Source organism: Trachinotus anak, unplaced genomic scaffold, assembly GCF_046630095.1.
Source record: "Trachinotus anak isolate AG129_WGS33_773 ecotype Australia unplaced genomic scaffold, CSIRO_AGI_Tana_v1 ptg000004l, whole genome shotgun sequence".
NCBI classification, from domain to species: domain Eukaryota; kingdom Metazoa; phylum Chordata; class Actinopteri; order Carangiformes; family Carangidae; genus Trachinotus; species Trachinotus anak.
The window spans coordinates 9,783,553-9,810,008 of record NW_027273855.1 but is presented as its reverse complement, the minus strand read 5'-3'; the positions used below and the strand labels follow the sequence as shown (position 1 = coordinate 9,810,008).

Below are 26,456 nucleotides of genomic sequence, written 5' to 3'. Positions count from 1 at the left end.
AGTCAGGAAGGGCAAAGAGACTTACAACACTCCACTTTATTCTTCAATTTGGCCGAGGCTGAATGATTTCTGCTGAAAGGCAGAACTCATGCAATCATGTTTTACCAAAATTGGTCATTGAGCAGCAAATTAACAGTAATGCCTCTGTTAAAATTGTTTTGTATTATTTTTTGTAAATATAAAAAAGAAGCCCCAAACAATTTTTTTAATAAGTTATTTATACCATATATTACTGTATGATTAAACATAAACAAAATGTTAACATTCAAAATAAATGAAAAAGTTATATTTAATCATGCACTTTTTTAAGCTACTGAAGGATGTGTAAAGGTTGTGATAAAGTAACCTGACTATGCAGATTTCTGTCACTTAGTTTGCAAATCAAAAGATCAAAACAGTTTAATACAGACTGAACAAATGGAAATTCTACATTTCATAAAATTTAACCACAAAATGTAATTTAGATTAAGAAATGTAATTTAAAATACTGAAAAGTAAAATAAAAAACTCAAAAAAGATTACTTCTATCTTGGGCAGTGGTGTTCATGCACACAACAACTAAAACTTGCACACAGTGATGATGAAAAGTTTGTACAGATGTCATGAGGCATTACTATGTCTGTGGAATAAGGAAATGAAACATCATCACAGTGGTGGAACATCCTCATGTTACTGCATTCCGTCTCGTCACCTCCGAAAGGTAGCACAGTTCAGAACCATACAAAATAAAACTTCTTTAAAAATAAAACAAAGAAAAAAAACAAAACAGAATAAGAATAACAAAGAAGGAACTGCACTGACACCACATTTGAATAATGAAATAATTTAAACATTAATGAAAAAAAAAAGCAGAAAAGAAAAAGCAAAAACAAAGTCAGTAATAAAGAAAGTTACAGAAAACAGAAAAAACATGGTCTGCCATTTCATAGAAAGTGAGTGGTTTTGAAGAAACTAAATAAAAGTCAACATCATAGCCATAAATTATTCTAAGATCCTGTCATCATTTGTATACTGTACATTTTGCATGGACAATAACAATAATGACACTTTTCATCAATAACTTGTTAAGAAACATAAAATACATTAAAAATAATTTAATATAATCAGAAAAACACTTTTTTGTAATGGTCATGTTCATGTGGGTTAAGGTGGAACATTGATGAGTATGGAACCATTAGTGGACCTGAAATAACAGGAGGTGGTTTTTGTCTTAAAGCATGTAGTAATATTCCATATGTTAGTATATCACAGTTGTTTTGCTTCTTTAATTAACATTATAATGTGTACAGCCATGCTCCCAAGATCCTTTATACCTGCATTAAATGAAGTGAGTACAGAGTATTTCAAATCCAGATGGAAAAATATTAGCAAGTGGTCTGTCTCTGTTGATAAGTGATTAAACATAGAACTAAGAATCACAGTCAGACAGATAAAAACAAATGTTCAGGAAGACAGCAGTAGTACAACAATGGCCAAAAAGTAGAAATATCTTTATATATATTAATTAATGACCATATATTTATCATCAAATAGTTTTTACCTTTCCATATCTGTTCATGGATCCACATTTTTCTCCATTTATAGTCATCTACTTTAGGTCTGGGTCTGCAGCTTGTCCTGGGCTCATGCCCAGTGGATAGCTCTGGCCAGGAACTGTATCTTGGACACCATTAAGTTTCCCTTGTGATCTTGTAACCAAAACAATGTAGTCCAGCTGTCAAGAGATTAGTGAAAAATTGCTTCTTCAGCAACAAATGCCTGCTAGCAAATGGAACATGTAACACAAAGAGAGACTTTACGTTTGTCTCCAGACTGGTGGTCTCCCACACGTGGTTTGCTTTCAAATAAAGATGCAGGTCCTGTGTCTCTGCTCCACATACATTAAAAATGTATCCCTTGATCACATACATTATGTTGTTACTGTAGCAGGACACAGTGTAGTCACCAGGAGCAGTTTAAACATGTTGAAAAATGGTTAGTTCACAATAAAGAAAAAAAAACAGGTTCTTTTTTGAGGGTGAACCATTTTTCCTGTAATTGTTGATGGCTTCATGTGTAACACTAAATAAATTAATATTGATCACATTTTTATGCATTGTTATAGCTGTAGTGGGTGATGGTTGGTTTTATATCTAAAAAAAACATGATAGAGGACGAAGATGATTCTACTGGGGCAAAGAACAAAGTCATATTTTGTGGCTATTATTTGTGGGTTAATATTGAATGTCATTGCATTGCTGTGTTGCAATGTCATGCAAACCAGGCCTTGTGACCAGACAATGCTTAGTGCCTCATGACTGCGTTGCCACATGACTTTGTTGCCAAACAGGACCAAACAGCTTCAGTTGACTGATAACCTGCAACAATATTTAAAGCACAAATCATTCACTGACAATAACAACAACAACAACAACAACAAAAACAATAATAATAATGATCAATTCCAGATTCAGTGTTTGCTTTACTGTGCTGTTCTGAATTAGAGATAAGCTACTAGAAATGTGTGTGGTTTTTGCTCTCTACAGCTATTGCAACTGCTGTTTGGTCAATTAAAAGATAGGGCTTAGATATGAATTTATTTATAAATTGATTCCACAACCACGACAACTAAAAGTAAAACTATCACAAGATAATTTCAGTTCAGCTTTTGTTGTTTTCAGTGAGCTTGGCATTTGACCCCTTCTCTCATTTCATTCCCCACTAGAATCGCACAAATGATCTATTTTGGATTCAGAACAACAATTTTTGCTGAAAGGTGACAAGGTTGCACCTCATGTAACTGTTACTGTATGTTTTGTTTTTTCCTGTTCTATTTTGTCTCAATTATTCAGACAAAAAACTCATAAAATGATGAAATAACCACTCTATCTTCTTCAGTGGTGTTGATTTTTATATTTCTAATATAACTGTATGTTTATTGTCGAACATTATGTGCTTACCTCCTGCAGGGAATCCAGGGTTAAACTTCTGTTGATTTTGCGATTATAATTTCATCACTCTGAAATCAACCGCACAACATAAGTTCATGGTGAATAACATGAAATCATCCCTCTGGAAAAATGCTGCATGAAACATCAGTTTGCTATTACAAAAGATGTTTTTCAGGAGCAGAATTCTGAGTTTACACTTACTCACTAACAAGTGCAATTTGTATCTTATATATACAATAATTCACCAGATTATCACCTGTGGCGGAGCATTAGTCAGACATAGAGGTCTGGGGGAGGTACCCGGTTTCTTTTTGATAATAACTGGCAAGCTGTTTCTTCTCTGGCTGGGGGTCTGACACAATGGTGGAAGGAGCTTTGAACTCTGGGATATAAATGAGGAGGAGCTGTCCACTACCTCTCCACCAATGGCAGACAGGCAGCTGTGGTCTGAGCTGCTGAAGAAATTAATGCATTCCCCAGATGATTCAGTGCTGTCTGCTAAAAGAGAAGCACATCAAACACTTTCAGAAACAGTGAAAGCTGAGGTTTGTTGACATTGCATTATTTGACACAATTGGTGTAAGCTCAAATTCCATAATGACATCCAAAAAATGAACAGACCCTTCAAGAAAAACTGTTCATATAATTACATATCAGTGGTGATGCATCCATTGCTGTTTATTTTGAGTCTGAAGGACAAAACTACCTAAAATCAAACTCACTCAGAGGATGAGGATGAGTTTTCCACTGTTCACAGTTACGATGAAGACGATGCTGATGAAGATGATGATTGTTGAGTTCATTGTCATCCACAGCCTCAGGGGAGGAGCAGATGGCAGGACTGGACTCCACTCCCTGTGAATGGTTCCCAGGATAACCAGCAGGGGGAAGTGAGCCTCGGCCAGAGGAGGAGGATGATTGGCTGAGAGTAGTGGAAGCCGTGCTGCCAGAGCCAATAGAGCGTGGTCGCGGATAGTCTAAGCCCCTGTGTGAACAACACGCCACAGGGACTGACGACACACAAATATAGATGTCATCAATGAGAAAATGATGCACTGGGTCGGTGAGCAATGAGGACACAAGCACGATTGTTATTTAACAAATACATTCAGTTTTGTTGAATTTAGTTTATCTTTATAAGCTACTTCGTTAGTTAGTTTGGATTAGGTAAAACTAATGACAAAATGCAAAAGGATGTAAAAAAAAAACCAAAAAAAACCCAAAAAACATTTCAAAGCTTTTACTTAGTTTTCACTTTTCAAGTGAAAAACTGTGAAAAATGTCATTAGAATTAAAAAACTGAAAGACTACAGCCTCAATAGAGACTCTGTAAGGCTAAATTCTAATGTCAGCATGCTAATGTGCTCATAGTGACAATGTTAACATGCTGATGTTTAGGAGGTGTAATGTAGACCATATTTGTGATTTTAGTTTAGCATATTAGCATATTAGCATAGTAACATTTGCTTATTATCACTAGACAAAAGATCACCAAAGCTGCAATAATTCTTCCTGACAGGATGGGTTATTGCAACATTTCAGTCTGGACCAAGGTAGCAGAACTTAGCTGACCTTCATTTGAAGTGCAAAATGTAGTGTGTGCGGCCTCCTTACTTCTCCCAGGTAGGACACCGCTGACAGCTCGGTCACAGATTGCAGCATCACTGGGTTGAATGTCCATGAAAGGTTTGCAGCTCATTCCCATGAACACCCTCTCCTGCATACGTAGCTCTGGAACATAAAGTATATTCACAATATGTGTTTCAGACATTGTTTCAGCATTTTGTAAACTGAACTCTTGGTATGTGCTAGATGAAAAAATCTGTGTTGTTGTTGTTAAAACCTCTACTGTGAGCGGCCTGATCCCACAGGATCCTCTCCAGATCGGCGGTCCAGGCTTTCTTCACGTCCATGCTGGAGGCCTTCAGGGTGTAGGTGTCCTCGCTCTTCCTCCTGCGGAACCAGATCTCAAAACACTGGCCACTCACACCAGAGTTATGGGTCATCCCAATATCACTTGTCTGGGAGAGAAAACACAAAGAGACACAGAGATGCCACTGATGGAGATATCATATGTGGTTAGGTGTTTTGGCTTCACTAGATAGTTTTGAATGCTGAAGGCTCCAAATGGCTGTGAGGTGTAACTCAAAACTACTGGAAAATTGCCTGTGAAGTGGAATATACTGCATATCATGACAGCTAATAAGCTTAAGGATTGAGGCTCTAACACTCTTGTGTGCTGACCTTGAATGACTGCTTGTAGAGATAAACATCATTGCCAACATCTGTGCGCTTGGTCTTGCTGAAGAGGATTAGATCTTCAAAGAGAAAGATGCGGCGGACACATTTCTTCTTTCTAAAGAAAACTGTGAACTCATCCTGGCGAATCAGCTGGCCCTGCTCTTTTAAATTCACCTGATAGTACAGCAGAGCAGAAAGAAAAAGATGGTCAACTTAATTTAATTGTTGTGTTTCAAGTATATCTGATCTACTATTTGTTATCTTACATCACAATCCTGGATGGCATCCATGGTGAGCAAATCGTTGCCATGGCGCATCTGAAATCGAACCAGGTCTGCAGCAGCCTGAATCTCAGCCCTCTCCCGCTCCCTCTCGCTGCTAGTCAGATCGGGCACATGAGCACCCGGGTCACACGCACTTTGTGTGCACACACTGGTTGCGAGCAGTGTATCCTGGATCATGTCTTTAGGCCTGTATGAGCCAGCCAGAGCCAACATGTCCTGCAACAGGAGGCTGTACTTGCTGATCCTCTGGATGGGCCTCAGCAGGTAGGATGAAAGGTCCATCATGTCCCCTAACTCCTGCTGTTTTTTCTGTAAGGGGAAACAAAGTGGACTGTGAAGCTGAAAAGGTAAAGCATAGCACTAATACTCCTAGTGTAAGGGGTATTGGACCTGCTGCAGCCACCAGAGCTGAAAATGTATCCAATTAAACATGCATCTACCACACAGACTAATTCCTGATGGCTGAAAGAGAAGATGTGAAGATGTAGGAAGCTGAAATTCTTTAGGAAACCAAATACAGTATGTCTGGCAGAATTAAAGGCAAAAAACAGAGATAACATTATTAATTTTATGTAAAGGTCCAGAATCACTTCTGATTAACTATCAAGTGCCAAATTTACTGCCTGCCTTTGTTTATCATTCTAAGCATGTTTCATATATTATGGCTTCAATGTAGTGCTGGTACATGCAGCTACAAAAATGAACTTAATGTGAAGATGACAATAATATATGTTACTTTGAATCTACTGGAATGAAAAATCCAGAAAAATGGGGATATTAGGATTCAAGTGATCTAGTAATTAATAACAGTTCAAGACTAAACACCATTAATTATACAAAATGTGAGATTATCATCCAGTGGTGACTACACAAATCAGATGGTTGTGTTTTTACTGTGATGTCTGTGCTGCTTTCAGAGAGTGTTACTTTAATTTTAAAATAACTGTATCGCATTTAAAATGAGAATTTGTAGGAAAGATGGAGCTTTTGTGCTGTTAAAACATCTGCTTATGAACATTTACAGTTGGGAAACTACACTTCCTATATTCTCAAGTTAAGAGAAAGACAGGACATAAAACCTGACCTTGAAGATATCATGGCGATGGTGCAGGATGAGGGCGTCTGACTGAGGTTTGTTCTTACTGTACAGAGCGTACAGGCCAAAACTCTCGCTCTGTGGAGACAACCCAAGTAAAACCATATTAGAAAATGTATTCTATTAAAGATACCAGTTTCATCTCTTTCTAGCGACTTGCTTATGTGCAATAAGATTTATATAATCTATCTTTTATGATTATGAGTGTAATTAATGAGAATTAAAAAAACAAAAACAAAACCTATATATACACAATTATGTTGTTTACAGTTATGCAGTTACTACTCACATGTCTGAGAAAGCAACGGGCCACCATGGCAGGCTCCCTCTGGCAGGCCTCCAGCTCTGGCAGGAAGTAGTGGCTGTGGAAGTCAAAGAGCTTCTCCAGATTGCCGAAGATGACTCCTCGCTTGCCCCTGAGGTCCTGGGGGATGTCTGGTCTGTCCAGCAGGGGGAGGTAGTGGTTTAGGATGTAGCCCAGGGAGCGGACATACTCCCTCTCTGTGAACACCAGCTCCTCCAGGACACGCTGCAGCCTCCTGATATGACAAACACAACAAATATCCATTAAACTTCAAATGCAGACTGTAAAAAAAAGCAATGCATTTCAATACAATATCCAATGATATTTATATTAGCTAATACAATTAGCGACTACCTAATTTCATCTCTTCATCCTTTGAATACCTGGTAATGGGTGTTTTACTGCATCAGTTTAATCCAGATAATACTAGGGAAGTATTTTGGGATGTTATTAAGTCTAAGGTTGGCAGTGATCGGTATTAGAGCTGGTTTCAAAGATTTTTAATGTACACTATCTCTCTCCAACATGCTACTCTGTGTTTTGTTTTCCCTCTCCTTGTTGAATGATACATTATTTTCTACATACTGTAACTGATTATTGATTAGCTAGATCTGCATAGGCTTTTTGTCTTTTGAAACATGCTTGTGATGAAAGGATATTGATACATTAATGTACTAACTGATTAATTAGTTTAATACTCTTGGTTATTCTTTGTTCTCCAGGCCTCTGGTCCCTAGCTGAGCAAAATGAAAACATACTGTACAGACTTTGTTCGTAAATACAATTTGGCCATGATAATTTATTTTACATTACTTTTAGATGACACAGTCACATGCTGTTATTTTATCCCCTACATGCACTGTGATAGAAAAGAAACATGCTAAGCATGCTAAGGATTATGAGACAACAGGTTACTGGGCACACTATATGCTACAGTGTGTTGTAGCTCTTCTGCTGTCAAACATATTCAAAAAGCTTTACTAAGTTTACTGTAGCCCAAAAATAGCTCTATTTAAGGACAAGTGGACCAAAATGGGGGGAAAAAAAACAACTTCACTTTTAACTGAGCCTGTTGACTTTCCAATGAGATAGATCTTATTGTTAGTAAACACTTCAAGCTTGAGGTCTGTGCCATAATCTGTCTGTTTGGTAATCCATCCATGTTGCCAAACTAAAAAAGTGAAGCAAAGAAAGTCTGAAGAAACAATACCTGTAGCACTTCATTGTCAGCTTAGAGACAGAAAAGAGGGCATGAAATCTATTTAAGACTCACAAGACTGACAAGATTAGTAAAATTAAAGGTTTATCATTGAATTTCATGGAACATTATCGTGCAAAACAAATGTTTGATAATTCAAATCTTTTTTAATGAGTAATGGAAGTTAATTTCACTCAGAGCTACTGTGATAAACTTACAGGGCATTGCTGCCACTCTCCTGTGGATTTGCCAAACAAAACGCCCCCTCATATCTCCCGATGGACAGGCTGGAGTGTTTGCAGCATAAAGTACCATTACCCCCTGCGGCGCCCCGGTCACTCATGCAGGAGTCCTCCGAGCAGAAGCTCCCATGGCGGGAGATCTGGAACTTCTGCGCCTCCTTGAGAATCCGACAAGATGGCTGACCATGGTGGGAGCAGGATGAGGAGGGTCGAAACCGCTGCTCTGGAGGAGTGGAAGACCCTGCTGTTGCTACTCCTGTGGCACACGAGTCTTGACTCACTGACCGCGCTCTGAGTCCTCGTCCCCATGGAAACCACTGGCAGCCAACAGTATGGGACTGAGACAGAGCAGCGGCATCTCGCTCACTCCTTGCTCTGCTCGCCTGTCTCCTCCTTGTCTCTTTTTCTGTTCTCCTTGCTGATCTATTTGAAATGATACACTGAGTCAGGAACCAAGAGTGCTGCAGCAGGGCTCCTTAAGGGTCACCAAGAACTAGATTTAAGATTAAGGAGATCAAGGCCCTTCACCTCTTCAGTCCCACAGACTCACTGATGATGGTTCAAACTCATGCTATAACTCCAACTCAGAACTTTATTTCAAATTCTAGTAGAGATCTCAAAGTTTACAAAGATACCAAAGGTGCCAGGCTTTGTTTTAGGAAAGTATGTGTAAAATTGTCCACAAGATATCTAGGGTTTTCCATCTGATGATGATCAAATGCAATATTTCACTGGAATAATCTAACACAGAGTAAATGTGTGATACTGTCACGCAGTTTGGAATAAGATGATTTTCCAGCCTTAAAACTACTTAAGGGGAAATAAAAAGGGAATACTAGATGTTCAGGGGTAATACATCATTTTTTTTTTTCATTTTTGTTTAGTTTAGCAATAGTTTCAATTGTTGCATCTGTTTTTCATTCATTATGTAATGTTAGGATTTCTGTGGCTGGGAAAAGTTCCCATACTGTTCAAGACAAGTATGAATGACACACTGGGTTACAATTAATATTAAATAGAAAAAAAATGCAGAAAATAAAATTGTATGATCAAAATGTTCTTATTACAAATATCAACAGAAGACTCAAACAAGTTCTACTTTCAAACAGAACTGTTTGGCAGTACCAGTAAATGAACTACTCTGGTAAATCCTTGTCAAGTGATGTGAATGGATGAACAAAGTTTTATTACCTTTGCGGTGATTGTGGAGTGACTTTTGACCCCTGGCTGGTTCCAGCATCATTGTGATCCTCAGGTTTGATGATGATGTTAGAGCAGGCTACATTTGTTGAATTAGTGCTGTTGCTGCCCAGAATCGGCCTCCTCTTCCCTAAATCCACCGCTCCTGACATGATGCCCTCCCACTGTGGATGCCGAGGCCCAGGGGTTGATTGTACCACCAGACTCTGGCCACCAGGTGATGCTGTCTGAATATTAGTGCTCATCACATCTACATAATGACGATCAAACCAGCTGCTAGAATCAGATTTTTGATGGTGAACTCCATCCACATCCTGCATCCTCTCCTGAAGCTGCTGCCTGGCCTCCTGACATCTCAGCCAGGCTATGTTCCAGACTCGCATCCCCCTGGAGCCCCGCAGGGCACTGGCTTGAGCCTTCACTTCCTGAAATTTCTCTGGGTTAAACTGAAGGAACCTGTCTTGGAAAGTCTGAAGGATGGAGCTGTCACTGCCTATCAGTGAAACACCAGTGGTGGTTGAGCCAGAGCCAAATACTGCAGGGAGTTCAGACTGGCAAAGGGAGGTGGTGCTCAGCCCAGACTCTCGGTTTTGGTGTTGTATGGACTGAATGTTTGATTGACTCTGGTCCAGGTAATCAGTGCATTCATTGGCGAGTGCCACAGCCTGATGATAAAAAAGAGGTTTTCTTTTACTATACAAAAACTGTATGTTCTTATTTTCTTTGTTTATATAATGCCACTGCATTCAGACATATGCTGTGGTGCTGTAAGCTGACTCAAATGTTAGTCAAGTAACAGTAAGATTTCACTTATGCTGACTATTCAAGAAATGGTGTAATAGTATAGTAGTATAAGAGTAAAACAGGTGTAATTGTTTTCCTGTATGCTCTGATGAAGGGTTCACACAGAGAAGAGTCAGCACATTGTCAGCTCTTTAATACTGGACTTCATTAATGCTGTGTGTTGCCTTTTTCCCTTAGTTCTATAATAGCCTAAAAACACAAACACAGATACAAAAGTTATTTTGAATACGATAGACAGTTATCTAAATATATTTGATTTGAGCATAAGTGACATCACACTGGTGTCAATTTCAATATAATAAGCGATGACCTGTAAAAAATATTTTGAGATTGCTATACAAGAGAAATGCGCATCCAAAGCAAAGCATTTATGACTAATTCTTCCTGACTGTAGAAATACTTCAATAACCTACTTACAAGTTAAATTTGTTTGTGACTCTATTAGTCCACATTTGAATGTATAGTTGAATAGATATCTATATACTGTAGATATTTAACTGCATTCCTTTCAAAAAGAATACATAAAATAACTGAATGATCAATGAATTAAACAAATCCGTGTCTTTGTGGTTTTCTGTGTCAAAGTTGGCCAGATAACTATTTCTAGAGGGTACAGTCTGAGCTCATGTACTTGATTTCTAAATACTGATCTTATACAAACCTGCTCACAAAAATCACACACATTGACCATGATCTGCAGGTCTCTGCCGCAGGACTCTGCCCTGCACAGGAAGTCCTCCAGGCCTGACTTGAAGGTGCAGACAAATGTCCTGAATGTCTCTGTCTCTGGGTAAGAGAGCCCGTTCTGCTGGAGCCGCTCTGCCTCTGACACCAATGACATGGCATGGTGCCTTCGGTCCTGGGGAAGGAGAGGAGAGACATTCAGACAGAGTAATATCAGTAATACAAATACAGACACGATAACACACAGAAGCAAACTCACATTGGCCTCAATAAGGAAACCAGTGAAGCTGTTGAGTATCTGCTCCATTCTGTCTCCAGAGTCCTCAACTGATTCAGCCTCCAGCAGGTGGTGCTCTCCTTCTACATTAAACCACTGCTGCATCTGCAGGGATGGAAGATACAGAACAACATTGTGTTTGGTAACTAGGCATGTGCCTACTCAAGGATATGCTATATGTGTTCAGGTTCATTTCTTTTTAAAGTCATTTATCGAATGTGCTTATTTTGTTCTTTTTCTATATACAATCCCCTACTTTGTATAAAAACCTTGATAATTTGTAAAGCCTATGTACAAGTGCCCATGTACGGCTGTGGATACACCTGCTTCTCTGTGTTTTTGTGTATTTCACCTATTTTGGTTAGATTATTAACTTCAAAACAGAAAGAGGCAATGGCCAATGTAAAACCAAAAAAAAATCATTAGCTTTATTCTCTTAATATTTGTTAAAATATGTGTTCAATGGCTAAATCTTTTTCAGTCCTCACCATACCCACACGGTCAACTGCTGTCATTGGATCATTGCATCAGTGGGCAGTGGACATTGTCATTTCCTAGATCCATAATCACAATATCAAAACCTAATTTTCTTTAAAGTAAATTGCACTCATCGAAAGATCTGAAGGCACATTTGATGGTAGTACAATATATAGTACCTGGGAGAAGTGTCCCTCCATCTCTCTGAGTTGCAGAAGGTACTCCAGATGCATCAGTGACAAGTTGGACCTCTGCACGAGGACGTGAGCCTGCTCCTCTACATGGTTGTACAGGCTGGTCACTGAGTCCACTGCATCACTGTGTGTAGGAAACAGACAGATCACAGTCTTAAGAAAAACAGCAGTCAGATAAAATGAAAAATTGATGCTTAAGAGGAAGATTTTAATGGAAGATTACATAATAATGTCACTGTTAGATAATATTATTTATTAATTTATTGATTATATTTTTATTTTTATATATCTTCCTTATACTTTGCTGTGTCATATTGTTTAACAGTATGTTGTCTTTAAATTGTGTAGCTATAAATATTTCTATGTACTCCCTTGAAAAGGAGAGCTGAGTCTCAGTGACTTACCTGAGCTTCATGGAAAAATAACCCAGTTATGCTAATACTTAATTTAACTGGAAGAAAATCCTTGGCTTACTTACATATAAAGAAACTTACTGTTTCATTAAACATCTTATTCCTTTTACTTTTGCTTTTGCTTTTGAAGATTTTTTACTATAGTAATCTTTATCTTCATCTTAAGTGGACAGTGTCACAATTTCATGATTTTCCTGCTGGTAGCACTGGCAGAAAAAGTTTAGTACATTATTTCACAGCAGAGGTAACAGGCCATGTAAACAGATAAATCCAAATCAGTCTGTATGCCAACACCTGGGTTTTTCTATACATTTAAATATAGCTGTTGAGAGCAGGAGTTTTTTCTGAGTGTTTACCTGAGGTCCTCGCAGTGGGGGTACTTGAGGTCACTCTCCTTCCTCAGCCTTGCCAGGACAGCCCCACCCTCCCTCTGCAGGCTGACCAACCTGCTGTCCTCCAGTACTTCTCTCATCAGAGTCCTCTGGTCCATCATACACTGCTGCAGAGTCTATTGGACAAAAAGACATTTTAACATCAGCAAACAATACAGTGACTTCTTCATATCAAGAAATTTGAAGAACTACCTGCGCAGCTATTTTGTGAACAATATCTTGAAAGCTTTCAGTGCTTTCATCAATATTTTTAATAGCTACATAAACTATTGTCCCCATAAAAACATACTGTGCATACTGTATTGTCAGTGAAGACATAGTTACATAACTCAACTACAGAGGCCCAAATAAAATCACAAGAAAGCAGTCAAAGAACAGCATTAAGTTACCTGAACAGTGTCAGTCCTCTGAGGCTCCTCTAACTTTGTGATGGCTCTCAGTAGCAGACTGGACGCCTCATGAAGATCAGATACAAATGGGAAGAGCTTCTAGAAGATGAAATATTAAATACATTGTGAGCACTGAAGAGGAGCACTGAGATCAGCGAGGAGGAGAAAAAGAGAAACAGGTAATGCACTAAGATGACTGTCTCACCTGGTGCAGCTCCATCCAGTCGCAGTGGCTGTGAGACAGTGTGCCATCCAGACGGGAGCTCAGCTGACTCCCCTCCACCAACTTTAGCAAGGCTTTCATTGATGTCACTATGTCAGTCTGCTCAAGGTAACAAATGTCAGAGTAACACCAACACATTTTCACAGCTTCAATTCTAAATGAACAAAATGACGTTTATGTCTGACTGGATTGTTCACCAATACTAATATGTAAATGATTATTTTGCTGGTTTTGATAATTGAAACTGCACTTCCCAATTTATGATCTGTTTAGGAACCAAGCTGGTATTTTGGAATCAATGACAGTGGAGCCAGCAATCTGCTGGGTTTGCTGGTATTTCTTTTAGGTGACCAGGGCCAAATTCACTATGGTTTTAGCTTAAATGCAAAAATGTCTCATGATGAAAGATGAGTGGCAGGTTGAAACAGCTGCGACTGGGAATCAAGACAAAAGCACCCTAATACTGGCTCCTAAAGGTGACAAGAGGAAAGGTTTTGTGGCAAAATCCCATGGCAATTCACCCAATATTTGTCACGATATTTCACTCAAAAAGCTATCCATACTGTATGTTCTTAAGATATTTTCAAAGTGACAAACCCTCTGACCTTGGGACATTGCCATCCCTAAAGCCATGCAACGGGCATGACTAGGCATACACTTTCAAAGTATCTAATTAAGCTCATTCAGATTGATTCAGACTGTTACACATTGTAAGAAACCAAACAAAAGTCTTTCTCCATATGCAGTGTCTTGTAATAAAGTTTGTGAAGGATGGAAAAGCTGACCTGGACCCCAGGACACCTCTCAGGCTGGAGGCTGCTGTCCTTGTCCACCAGCAGCACCAAACTGTGTACTGCCTGGGGGCTCTGCTCCTGCAACAGTTTAACACTCAGTAAATCCTACTTGACTATAATAATGCAGCACTGATCTGTCATTTGCTGTAATGCAGATGTTTGTGTGCATCTTACCTGAAGTGTCATCAAGGCCTTGTAGAGCTGCGGTTGAGGATTTGTCTTCCTTGCATCAGAAATTAGTGTCATCCCAGTTTCTCTGATTTCTCTCCTAAACACAGAAATAAAAAGGCAAATTAGTACAAAACAGTGACCATGACAAAATAGACAAGACCATGTAGATGCAAAAACTGCCTTCCAGTGTGTCTATAAATGTGCAGTTGGTTTGTTTTAGTCTTTTGATGGATCATTTGGTCAATTGATTTATTTATTGATTAATTCATTGATTTACTGATGTTACACCTTACCTGGTGATGGAGTGGAAGTAGAGCAGCATCTGAAAGAGCTCCTGGCTTGTTACAGCCGATCTCCAGCCCTGGTGGTCTCCATAGAGCTCAACTATTGCCCTGTTTGTCCGGTCTCTGCCGCCTGGAGGGGTTACAGAGGGAAAAGATCAGGGAACATCTAAAATGTCTGTTTAAGAGGATTTTCACTAACCAACTAACTTAATGTCAAAAAGGGCTGAGGAGAGAGAAGAGTTTATTATAGCTCCTAATGCCAAATTGTCTGTTTTGCAGCTGCTGTTTTGCAGATACTGATACTAGCACAAGAAAGGAAACAATAAAAGACCAAAAATCTAAAAGAAAGAGGAGCGAACAGTAAAAGTAAAGCAAGACAGTCAGAACTACTATAGGGATGAGTTTTAACGTCATTTCAGAGAATAAAAAAAACATTGATGATATGACAAAAGGCAATTGTATAGACAAAATTATTTTAAGCACTGTACAGAAATATCTACCTCTTGAAAAGCTGATAAACCATGTATGTGGGTTATAAGGAGTTTTGTGGTTGTTGCTGTAATTTAAGGCATCTCAAACCTACCTGTGAGAGATGCTACTCCCAGATAAAGGGGGTGGGCTCTGGGGTCTGGGGATCCCAGGGGGAGATGGTTAGGCCTGGGACGAGCAGAGGCAGGCTGGGAGATCCTCTGCATGTCTGCTGCTGGAGGTGGATCTGTATGCAACAGGTTCTCTCTCTGGTGGCCATTTCTACTGGTTATGGACGTCCTGCCATGCTGAGCACCATCTGAAGAAAGTGTATACATTTTGTTGTAGGGAAGCTGCTGAGGACCATTTTTCATCTGTAACTAAAACCTAGTGAAATGAACAAACTCTCCATGCTAAAGAATCAATCATGTAACAAGAACAACATAACTCTGTACCTGGAATGACTACCGTCCTCCTGTTGATCTTGGGTGAAACCAGTCTAAAGGCGGTACTGTTTTTACATTTGACCACATGTAGCTGGGGAATCTCTGCACAGGACTCAGTATTTTCTCTTCTCCTGACGTTTTGTCCTTCAACAATGACCAGTTCACACTTCTCTGAGGTGTCCACCACTGCTGTGGAGAGGGACGAACATCTTCCATCTGACATGGATTCTTTTCTGCTTTGTGGAAGAGACTTGTTTGGACTCATCCCTGTGGTTTTGTTTTGAAGTCTTTCACAAGGCTTGAGGGTCATGCTCATCCCTGAAATTTCACTTAAACTAAATAGTAATCCATGGTGTTTGGCAGTGATCACATCTGACTGTTTAGGATCATTTGAGCTTGACACATCTTTATTAGTGTTTATTCTCGTTTCTGCTGCTGAATTCTTCCGGTTCAAACTGTGTAAATTGTTGTAAGGTTTGGCAGAATGTGCATCCCCTGGTTCCCTAAATGGCACAGTGATTTTTTCAGGTGCCTGCTCTGGTAGCCCACCATATTTTAAAGGATTTGCATCCCTGTACTCCATATAAGGCACAGTGTTTGAATCTCCTGGTTTCCAGTATGGAACAGTGTTTTTTTCTCCTGACTCCTTACAGATGGTGCCACTTACGGAGAAAGGAGACTGCTTTTGGACCCCAGGATCACACCACATTGCTTGAACATTACACCATGGATCCCCTGTGTCAGTTCCTGGTGGCCTCTGTCTGTCATCACAGTCTGAGAAATCACCATCCTCCTCCAGTACAGCTAACACATTCCCCCTCTCTTTCTCCTGTCCAAAGGTGACAGGGTTTTGTATAGCAGCCTGGTAGGAGTCCCTGTATCGACACCTCAGCTCCTGAGCTCTGGAAACCTTTCCACCTTGTCTTCTCGTCATGCACGGGGTACAGGGTTTCTCTGAGAACCAGACAGTGCGGACACACTGAGAGGGTTCAGGGGAGTCGGGGTCAGTAGCGTGTGCCTGGGAATGGTGGAGAGCAGATGGAGGTCCTGCTTCTGTGGACATGTTGGGCATTAATGATACAGGAGCTTCTGATCTAGGAGGACTGTGTATCTGTGGTTTTGTAGGTAACTGCACGTTTGCTTGTGATTGTGCCTGAGGTGGTATCTGTGTGTTTGGCTGCCTTTTTATTTGCCTGTATGACTCTATTTGTACATGTGGTTGTATTTGTGCTTGTATCTGTGGATGTCTTTGCATTTGTGCTTTGATTTGTGTGTGCGGTTGCTTTTGTACATCTAATTTCTTTTGTTCATCTGTTACCGATTGAGCTTTAGCAAAAAGCATAGTTGCCTGCAGAATATCAATATATTCCCCTTCTGCAGCAACTTGGCCTGCTGGCACACATCTGCTTGTATCTTGTAGGTTTGTGACTTTATGTTTAACTTGCCCTGTATTCTCAGAAACAATCTGAATCTTATCTGTACTGCTGCACGAATTTGTACTTGCAGGGGCGCATGTACTTGAAACAGTGCTTGTTTTAGTAGCTGTGCCTGAATCTGTCCCTGTAAAGCGGCTGTCCCATGTATTTGGGGACACCCAGCCTATAGGCTTTGGCTCTGTTTCACTTTCTTTCACTTTGACCAGCCTAGATGAAGAAGCAGCACTAGTATCCACCAGGCAGACTGACACAGCAATGCCGTGCTTCGCTGGACATATTCTGGTCTCCACAGAGAAGGCAGTGGGATGTGAAGAAGATGTTAAAATTGAATTTTGAATGTTTACATTACACTGTTTTGGTGCAGATTGCTTTGCAGGAGCCAGAGGAAATGAATGATTTGATGAAGAATTCTTAGAAAAATGTGGAAGAGGTGGAGAAAGAGAAAGTGGAGGTGGTAGAGGAGGATATGAAGGTGGAATAGAGGCCATACTACTCCCAGCAAACTTTTGCACACCCACAAAGTCAGGTACAGCGACCCGTTCCCATGGTAACCTCACCACACCATGCTCAGTGGCAACCAGGCAGTGGCCAAGAGGTGTTCCATGGCGGCCCTGGTTGATCTCCTTTAACCACTCACAGCTGAATATACAAGGATAGGAAGTTTCAGGGATTGGGGTCTCCTCGACTACTTCTACTCTAAGCCCCTCCTCTTCCAGAAGGCTGCAGACCACGATGCGAGCTGATTGGTCACAAAATGGTGTCACCTGGAGGTAAAAGTCACCAGGCTGAAGTAGCAGGGGGTTGATGGGGGCAAGGTGGATTACAACTTGGTCACGCAAACACAGAGGCCAGCCCTCACAGAGGAAGAGTACATTAGAGTACTGAGCCTGAAAGGGGACAAATACAAAGTATTTCACGATTTTTTGTCTGTTTTTATTATGATATTAGGTCCAGCAAGAAGATCTTTTTGCAGCTTTGTATGTACGTCTCTTCAAACTCTCACACAAGCTTAACACAACGCTACAGAGTACAAGGCAGTGACTTACACATGCAGCCTGCTGCACACTGTCTAAGATGTGCTTGGCTGGGACCAGAAAGTCCAGTAGGCACCGCAGGGCATCTCCCTGATAACGACTATCAATGATTTGAAAGAGCTGGCTGAGAAGAGTGGGGGCAGTGGCCTCGAAAGGCGGGTACAGCACCGACAGCAAGTTCTGGATCGAGCCCTCCAGAGAATTAAGGTTCTGAAAACACAGAAGAGAGAAAGCAGAGGCTTATGAAAATCACTGTTCATCAGTTTCAAGTTAGACAAGCCAATTTCTGTGAATGAAAGTGTATGGACATGCGCTCTTTGGATGACAACTCAGGCCAAATGGAAATAGTCACTAACATCTCAAATTTAAACCTTGCTATCTGATGTAATTTCACATACCAGGCAAGTATTCACAGGTTCAGCTGCACATTTCATTTAAAGAGCAAATGATGAAGAACTACTATTTCTTAATTAAGTTCCTTGTTTTTAGCGTGAAATGTTTATGCCTTTTAAATGGTAGGGCAGGGATGGTAGGGATGGAGCTATTGTTTATGGTTGTTTTTTTTGTTTTCAATTTCATAATTATATAAGACAAAGAAAAGCAGTAAATCCTAAAATCTGAGAAGCCAGAACCAACAAATGTTTAAAATATTTTGCTTTAAAAATCGAATTCTGGTAAATGACTAAATTGATCACCTTTCCTCCTCCACTGAAATTGGGATCATTTGCAGATATGACTGGAGTCAGTCACTTTCATCTGACTGAGGTCTTACAGTAAATTACAGAGGCCTTGTCCTCAACCTCCTGACCTGCTGAGAGAATAGCTACACAAACACAAACACTCTGTGCTCATCATTAAACATATAGACAGACAGCCTGACACCAAACATCCACGTAAATACGGTGTGTGATGGCTGGTCTCAAGGCTAGCTAGCCTCCTGGTTTATGGTTTCACATTCCCTTTGACCTAAACTCACGGCCCGCTACCCACTTTTAGGCCCTGCTTTATTTAGCCTGGCAAAGGCCACAGCAGCAGACCTCAGGGGTTAATGTATATATACATGCATGGAGTCTCTGTGGGGAGATATATGGTATCAGGAAGGGTGATGTGTGAATGTCGACGCATAGCATGAATGCTGCTGCCCTTTTTTCCAAGGTATGTGTTCAGCGGTTTTAAGTGTATGCGATTACACCAATGTCAGTGTAGGGGAAAGAAGCAGTGAAGCCAACATTTATACTTATTCACTTTCTGGCGTAGCCTGATATCTAATGGAGAAATATGTCAGTGGTATTGATCTTCTCCTCTAATTCTCATTAAGAAAGTGAGTCAGCGTTTTTGCCAAAATGTCCAACTATCAACTGGGAGAACAGGACGGAATTGTCAATCACTGCCATCACAACATAGAAGCCACCAATCCAACATTTGCAACTCAGTTCATATATAATGGAAGTCATATTTTTATCTTCTCATTGAGATTTTGTTAAAATATTCTAAACAACTTAAGGGTTCCCAGATGCAGTGCTGAAGAAGGACACACATGGATATGGGAACAGAGAGGAGTGTGCCTGGGCTTGATGAATTATATCCCCTCAGACCAACACTGGCTCACTGCCTCTCCACCCCTGTTATCTGTTATGCAGCTCCTTCTCTGCACCTTTGAGAGGATCAATGTAACACTCGTCTTTGAAAAGGCCTTAAGACTTCCACCCTATAATCGGTGAACTTTCTCACTGGACTGTCTCCCCTATTCTGTCCCTATACATTTATTGTTTCATATGTATCTCCCACTGCCTGTTCTCAATTTTTTTCTCTCAAGCAACAATGCTCATCATCACCCCCTTCTGTCTTATACCGTTACATTATCATCTAAAAACACTGGACTCTGAGCCTGTCCACAGCAACCAAAGCTCCAGACACAACACAGTGACTCAGAGTTTTCTGGTCAGTCCTGCCACACCCTGCTGGAATACAATGATGGTCATCGTGATAACACAAGGGAGGAAGGAGGAAGAGGAGAACAGTAATGTAAGCAGTGGGTATGGCTGGCAAATAAGTGGAGGATGAGGATGGTTGCAGGCTCAGAAGCACATTATGTACTGTGAGCAATTTTAGTTCACGGCTCATGAATTTTAAAGTTATTGCTGTCCCATCCTGAAGACAAAGACCACCTGCTTCATCAAATCTTAAATAATGTCAGTGACTTTCACTGTTTTTTTCACTTAATGACCACTACCTAGGGGATATTTGGGCTGATGATATTTGGCAAAGGACATCTTGAAAACAGCAGAAATAAGAAGAAGTAAACTAAACAGTGATGCTGGGTTATGTGTACTGGCAGTGGTGATACACATGGGATGAATAAACATTCAAAGGCTAAAAAGCCTCTGTAGAGCTTAAAAAATGAGAGTGAAATTAAAATTTTATTCACTGCTGGTAATATGAGTCAGGTGGTTACTGTTACTCTATGTCACCTACAAGGATACATTTAAATACTGCTTGAAAATATAATGTTGTAAAACCATGAATGCTTTGTTGAGATTGTGTGTGTGTGTGTGTGTGTACTTGTACTTACTACATAGTAAGGACCAAAAAAAGTATTTTACTAACAGAGTGAGGACATTTTGGGAAAGTGAGGACATTTTGGCTGGTCCTCACTTTTTGAGACACCTTCAAATCACATTTTGAGGGTTAAGACTTGGTTTTAGAGTTATGGTTAGAATTAGGTTTAGGTTAAGGTTAGGGTCAGGGTTAGGGTTAGGCACTCAGTTGTGATGGTTAAGGTTAGGGTAAGGGGCTAGGGAATGCATTATGTCAATGAGTGTCCTCACAAAGATAGAAGTACAAGTGTGTGTGTGTGTGTGTGTGTGTGTGTGTTTCTGTGTGTTTTCATCATTGTGTCTGTTTCCAGTATGTGGTGTATGAGCAAGCTGTGTGGACCTGTCTTTCTGCCTGGGCCAGCATACTGTTGCTGAAGATTCACACGGCTTTATATAAACACCCAGACCTCTCTCACTCAGCCACTGAAATAAATGATGATGCTCACATTACTCTGACATCTAAGATGTCCCAGAGTGGGAGCTGAAGACAGTACGAATATCTCTGCCCAGTATCATTATGACACAGAAATAGTCTTTGAACATTCCTGATGTCAAGCAGCTTCCTGCCTCGACAGGAACAAAATATTTTACAATGAAAAAATAAAAGCATTCATGGTGACTTCATACATTCCAGTGGGACATTTATCCCCCTCTGCAGTGTGTCTTGAACTGTGACATTACTGTTTTTAGATGACAGACAGCAAAAGTCTGGTTTGAAACGAGGATGTTGCAATTACATGGTACACATCCCCTAAACTGGGCCACCAGGTGATCCCAGTTGTCCCATTGTAATATATTACCTTATATATAATAGTTTCCAGAAGCATTCATTAATTTCAGTCCTGGTAATAGATGAGGACAAACTACGTCTTGGAAATAGTTAAAACAACGATACTGTCGTTGCAAGGCAGAAAATTAATCCTGAATTCAGGACTAGGAGTTTAGAAGGGACAGAACTTTTACTTTTATTATTCATATACTGTACATCCCATCAGTTTATGAAGTATGATCACAAGTAATATGCTTGAGAAATATGTGCAAAGTACAAGTACAAAAAGCACAACTGATGTGATTTGGCCAAACTTCAAAGCATCTACAGATAATGATAGAGCTTCTAAATAAGCAAGAGTCAGTTTCCTGTGTTTACATCTATGGTTTGTCATCTAAGCTGATATGTACAGATTCCTGACTGCATTACACAAACTATCTAAAATGCTGCTGCCTCCTACCCACACAGAGAAAAGCTGAAGGACAGAAATGAAGGAAGGGGTTCTTTCATCCCAACTCATCCTTAAAAAGTGTTATGGAATGATCTATTCCATCAGTCTGGACTTTTCAGGTACTTTGATCAACATTTGTCTTTTCATACAGTGAAACATAATGGAAAATTAAATACAAAACTCAAAACTCAAAACCAAATGTCTGCTACACTCAGGTTTGCTACTGGTCTGTATTTCCCACATGATTAATACATGACACAAAAAACACTATTGAACCCAATCTATTACTCTATATATTAGGTTGTTCAATATGTGGCTGTCTAACAGGAGAGTGAAGGTTTTGAGCAAAAGCGTGTGATGATGAATTGTCAGAGCAGATTACTTTCTCCATTATGGGGTATTTAAGAAAAATGTGTAAATGTGTATCAGGAATTTACTGATATACTCAACAAAACTATCTGAAAACTAAAAATGTTAACGGTTTTGTCTACTAGGAGTTGTGATTTTTAACTCAGTGGCATACTCCCTGGTTTCAGCTCCCTCTTGATTTGCAGTGGGTGAGATTTTAACACTTCATGCACAACCTCAAAAACAAACTAAAACATTTAATCATAGGGAGACCTTTTACTTCTGTCCTTTTCAGCAGTAACACTCTAAGTAACACTCTAAGTGTGTGTTTTCGGTCTGCTGCTCAGTTCAGCCACTCACTGAGAATGACAACTGTCTGACTGACTCCAGCTTCTCCGAACACGTAACCTGACAAAGAAATATTGACAGCGACAGACAATCTTAACTATTCTGTGATTTGGAGGAAAATTCAATTGTGCAGTAAATGGATTAGCTCTGACACAGAAGCTGTGTGAGTGACAAACCACAGGACAATCGATAGCACAGCAGAGCCTCACACCAGGAACATTACACAATATGTGTACTGATGAAGAGTCTTCTTCTTAAAACAGATGCCTGTAAAACTTGAGATTTTTTCATGGTGAAAAAGCAGCATGTGAAAACTATTCATCACACCTTTTAAAGAAGTTCCTTCAGCTGTGAACTATATATTCTAATATATAACTAATCAATCCAACTATCATCCTCCACTACAATTAAATAACTAATTAGCATCATTAAGGCTCTATCTTTACTGTGTTTATTCCTGTTTGTCTTGTGTGCCTTTTATCCTCAAATTACCTTTTGAAATTACCTATCTCTATTGAGCATTTTTTAACCTCCATCAAGGAGATTATACTTTCACCCATGTCTGTTTATTTGTCAGCAGGATTATGCAGAAAGTACTGAACTGATTTGCACTCAACTTGGTGGAAGGATGGGACATGAGCCAGGGATGAACCCATTTATTTTGGGGCAGATGCAGCTCATTTACTATGAATTTTTCAATGAAGTCTGGTGTATGTTGTTTGACATTGGCCTTTGCCGAGGTCTGCACTTTCTGAGTGCCCTTCTAGTTGTGTAAATAATTTACAATTCTGTGCTATTTAAAACTTGCAAATCTGCAGCATGAAAAGATACATAAAAAAGTCTGAATTCCATCTTTTGTCAGGGGCCTCACTTAAAAGCGTAGATCCAGTGCTGTACCTTTTAGCCTAAAAGCTGCACCTTTAGACTAAAAGGTACAAAGAAAGTCACAAGTTTTTTGTTTTTTTTTATCTGTTTCTTTTTCTAAGTGCAGCATCTTGTGTGTCTCTACCTCAACACACCTGATGACTCCCGAGCACAGGCACAAACCATATTAAACTGGGGTTGGACATAACACAGGCTGAGTTGAACTACTGTACATGACCACTAAGGCACTGAGAAGGCCAGACAGTATATTTAGTAGCTTCACGGGGATCAGCAAATTGGCGCTTGTGGAAGGCAAACACTCATTATGACAGCCTTGATCAGCAGGACGGTTTGAAGGTGGCTATAAAGTAGCAGTCAGAAGGCAGCAAGGCCTGTATTTAAGTCATTAAAAAACACGTCAGTGACTTATGAATGAGCCACAACTTTAAGCACATTTTTAACTCATCATGAGTGAGCTTACATATGTGTGTGTGTGTGTGTGTGTGTGTGTGTGTGTGTGTAGGTGACTTAGCTTTCACTGACATACGTCTCATCTGTAATTAGCCCTCAGGTGTGCTTAATGTAGCTCACACTAGCAGATTTCATAACAAAAAACCAGAAGCAATAACTTAGATACAGGAAAACAAGTGAAAACTCAGATGAACCACTCATACTTATCAGACCTAACTCTTAAATCTATCACACTGAATCTTAAAAATGTGCAGACACCTAAAGGTCAAATAATTATCACACTAATTGGGACTTAGGAGTCATATAAAGCTTTTTGTAGCTCTGCAAACATCTAAGCTGAAAAAGCCTATTAGAAAATCTTTGATGCACTGAATGTAAACAGGGAAATGATCAGGGCATGTTTTGCTTAGAGAGTAAAAACGAACACTCAGTAGTTGTCCACACTCAGGAGAGTGAAACACTCTGAACTGCCTCAGACCCATATCAGCTCATCCAATGCATTGACTCAAAGTTACTGTAACTGAAAAGGTCTTTGAGTTTCATCAGAAATGCTGCTGTGTACTTTAAGTGCAGATACTTCCTAGTTCACTAGGCAAAGCAATGAAAACTAGGAGGCTCCAGGTAAAGATGATGTGATGATTTGTAGTTTTGTAAACTGGTCTCTGGGCTGACTGTTGTGTATTTTCCATTGAATCACAAGGAGGGGACAAGACGTCTTTCTGCTGAGAGAAAAAAGAAAGTCTGTGTAACCTGGTCAACACAGGAACAAATACCCAAACATTGAGGTCACTCCTAAAACAGGAACAGTCGGGTTAATGGACTCTGGTTTCAACGACATCGCGCGTTTGCAGGAAATAGGGTGAGAAAAGAAAAACACACACAGAGAGAGAGAGAGAGAGAGAGAGAGAGAGAGAGTCTCCTGCCAAATCAAACCTACAGGAGAGCAGGGCGGGGATTTTAAAATTCAGCTCCATACCTAACATCCTCCTAGTTGGTGAGTGCCAAACAAAATCAACTTTATGTACAAGCATGGCACACCCTCTCTGCAGCAGAGGTAGGTGTAACAACACATAGAAAATACATTCATTCAGCAATTTCCTCATCAGGATATGTAGGCTGAGATTCTCAATAAGCCAAAATAAAAGAAAAGGATGACCTTCTCAGATCAAATCTTTGAATCAGACATCATCAGCTCCCTGACACTGTAGGATGGTTTCTTCATACCAGATCCACTCTAACTCACATGCCAGTAAGTGGGGAGGAGGCAGATACAGTGGCTTGTTTGTGAAATCTGCCTTAATGCTTGGTAACCTGAGACCTTCACCTTGAGTCAAAACACTTCAGCAGAGAGCAGCAGCCAGTGTAAGATATGGGGGCTATGCTGTATGTTGTACATAGTCAAAGTACATGCATGTTTCAACATAAAGGGCTGCTTGTCAGAACATAATAAATAAATGACTCTGCAGGACTGCTCAAAAAGGAGACAGTCACGTCTTTTCAGATATTATAAGATGTTTAAGGCTGCTGGTAATAACTCATGATTTTATACCTTTTTTCAAAACTCAAATTAATGGAAAATGCCCATTACATGTTTTTAGGGTGAAAGGTGATGTCTTCAAATTAAGTTTAAATTTAGTATTAAGTTGACTATTGGTCAGAAAACAGAAAACCATACCACTTGAGAGTCTTAAATCAGTTGGTGTTCAACATTTTTACTTAAGGAAATTTACTTAAGGAAATCGATACCTAGAGTGGAAAAGGTCTTAGTAACAACTACTGTATAACAGCCAGAGTGGAACAAAGATGTCATCTTAGATTCAATTCAAAATAGTGTAAAGTTGAAATATAATTCAACAATGACTGTAATTCCCTATAACCACTGAAAGAAAAAAGACAAATTCTTTGCTCAATCACTGAACAAAGACAGAACAGCATGGAAGTAAAGGCGTCAGCAAACTGAGCAGACTGTCACATTACCATCTTCCTTTCTGTGTGCTGTCATCCCCATTCATCACAACAGCAGTGGCAGCTGTAATAATCCAAAAGGAGTGATGGTCATCTACAGAGCTGCTGCTCCAGCTCTGAGGCTGTTGAACCAAAATGAAATCCATTCTGCCCAAACACTCGTTCACAGTTGAGTGAGTGTGGACAACCTTAAGCCAACTGGATGAGCATTCGTTGAGTCCTCAGCACTGCACTTAGTCTGTGATTTGTCTTGTTTCCTCCTTCACTCTCTCTCTCTGTATCTGATTTATTGTGCTCTTTCTGCTTTCTGTCTCTGCCTCTCTGTGTTTGCTCTTTCCCTCTCACAGCCTCATCTCGAGTGCCGGGTGCTATGTTTGTCTGAGAGGGGCAGTATGACCAAACACGAGGAGAGGTGAGAGCGGGAGGGAGAGAGAGAGAAAGAGAGACAAAGACAGAAACAGAGAGAAAGACAGAGATAAGAGAAGCCTCTATGTATGTTTTTCTCTGTGGCATCTTCTCTCTCTCTCACTCACATACACACACACACACACACACACACACACACACAGATTCCCGGACAGACTGAGAGGTATTTAGTCAGAGATGAGAGATGAAGAGTAATTACTGTAGGCAGCAAATTCAAGTTTTCTTTGTTTTTGATT

At 40.0% G+C, this 26,456-nt stretch overlaps 1 protein-coding gene across 1 annotated transcript; it reads right to left on the bottom strand.

The window, feature by feature from the left end:
* Positions 1–271: 271 nt before the first annotated feature.
* Positions 272–26,127, bottom strand: LOC139620317 (pleckstrin homology domain-containing family G member 4B-like). Its single transcript, XM_071475693.1, has 25 exons — positions 25,807–26,127; positions 17,994–18,191; positions 15,521–17,834; positions 15,181–15,384; positions 14,607–14,727; positions 14,317–14,410; positions 14,134–14,220; positions 13,331–13,447; positions 13,126–13,224; positions 12,701–12,852; positions 11,917–12,055; positions 11,243–11,365; positions 10,961–11,158; positions 9,487–10,160; positions 8,272–8,718; positions 6,841–7,090; positions 6,540–6,629; positions 5,438–5,764; positions 5,175–5,345; positions 4,774–4,951; positions 4,545–4,661; positions 3,653–3,940; positions 3,187–3,428; positions 2,940–2,998; positions 272–2,357 (listed from the first exon to the last, which is right to left on the bottom strand). The coding sequence occupies exons 1-24, from the start codon at positions 25,807–25,809 to the stop codon at positions 2,960–2,962; spliced, it is 6,672 nt and encodes a 2,223-aa protein (XP_071331794.1). The 5' UTR covers positions 25,810–26,127; the 3' UTR covers positions 272–2,357; positions 2,940–2,959.
* Between the last annotated feature and the right edge of the window lie 329 nt (positions 26,128–26,456).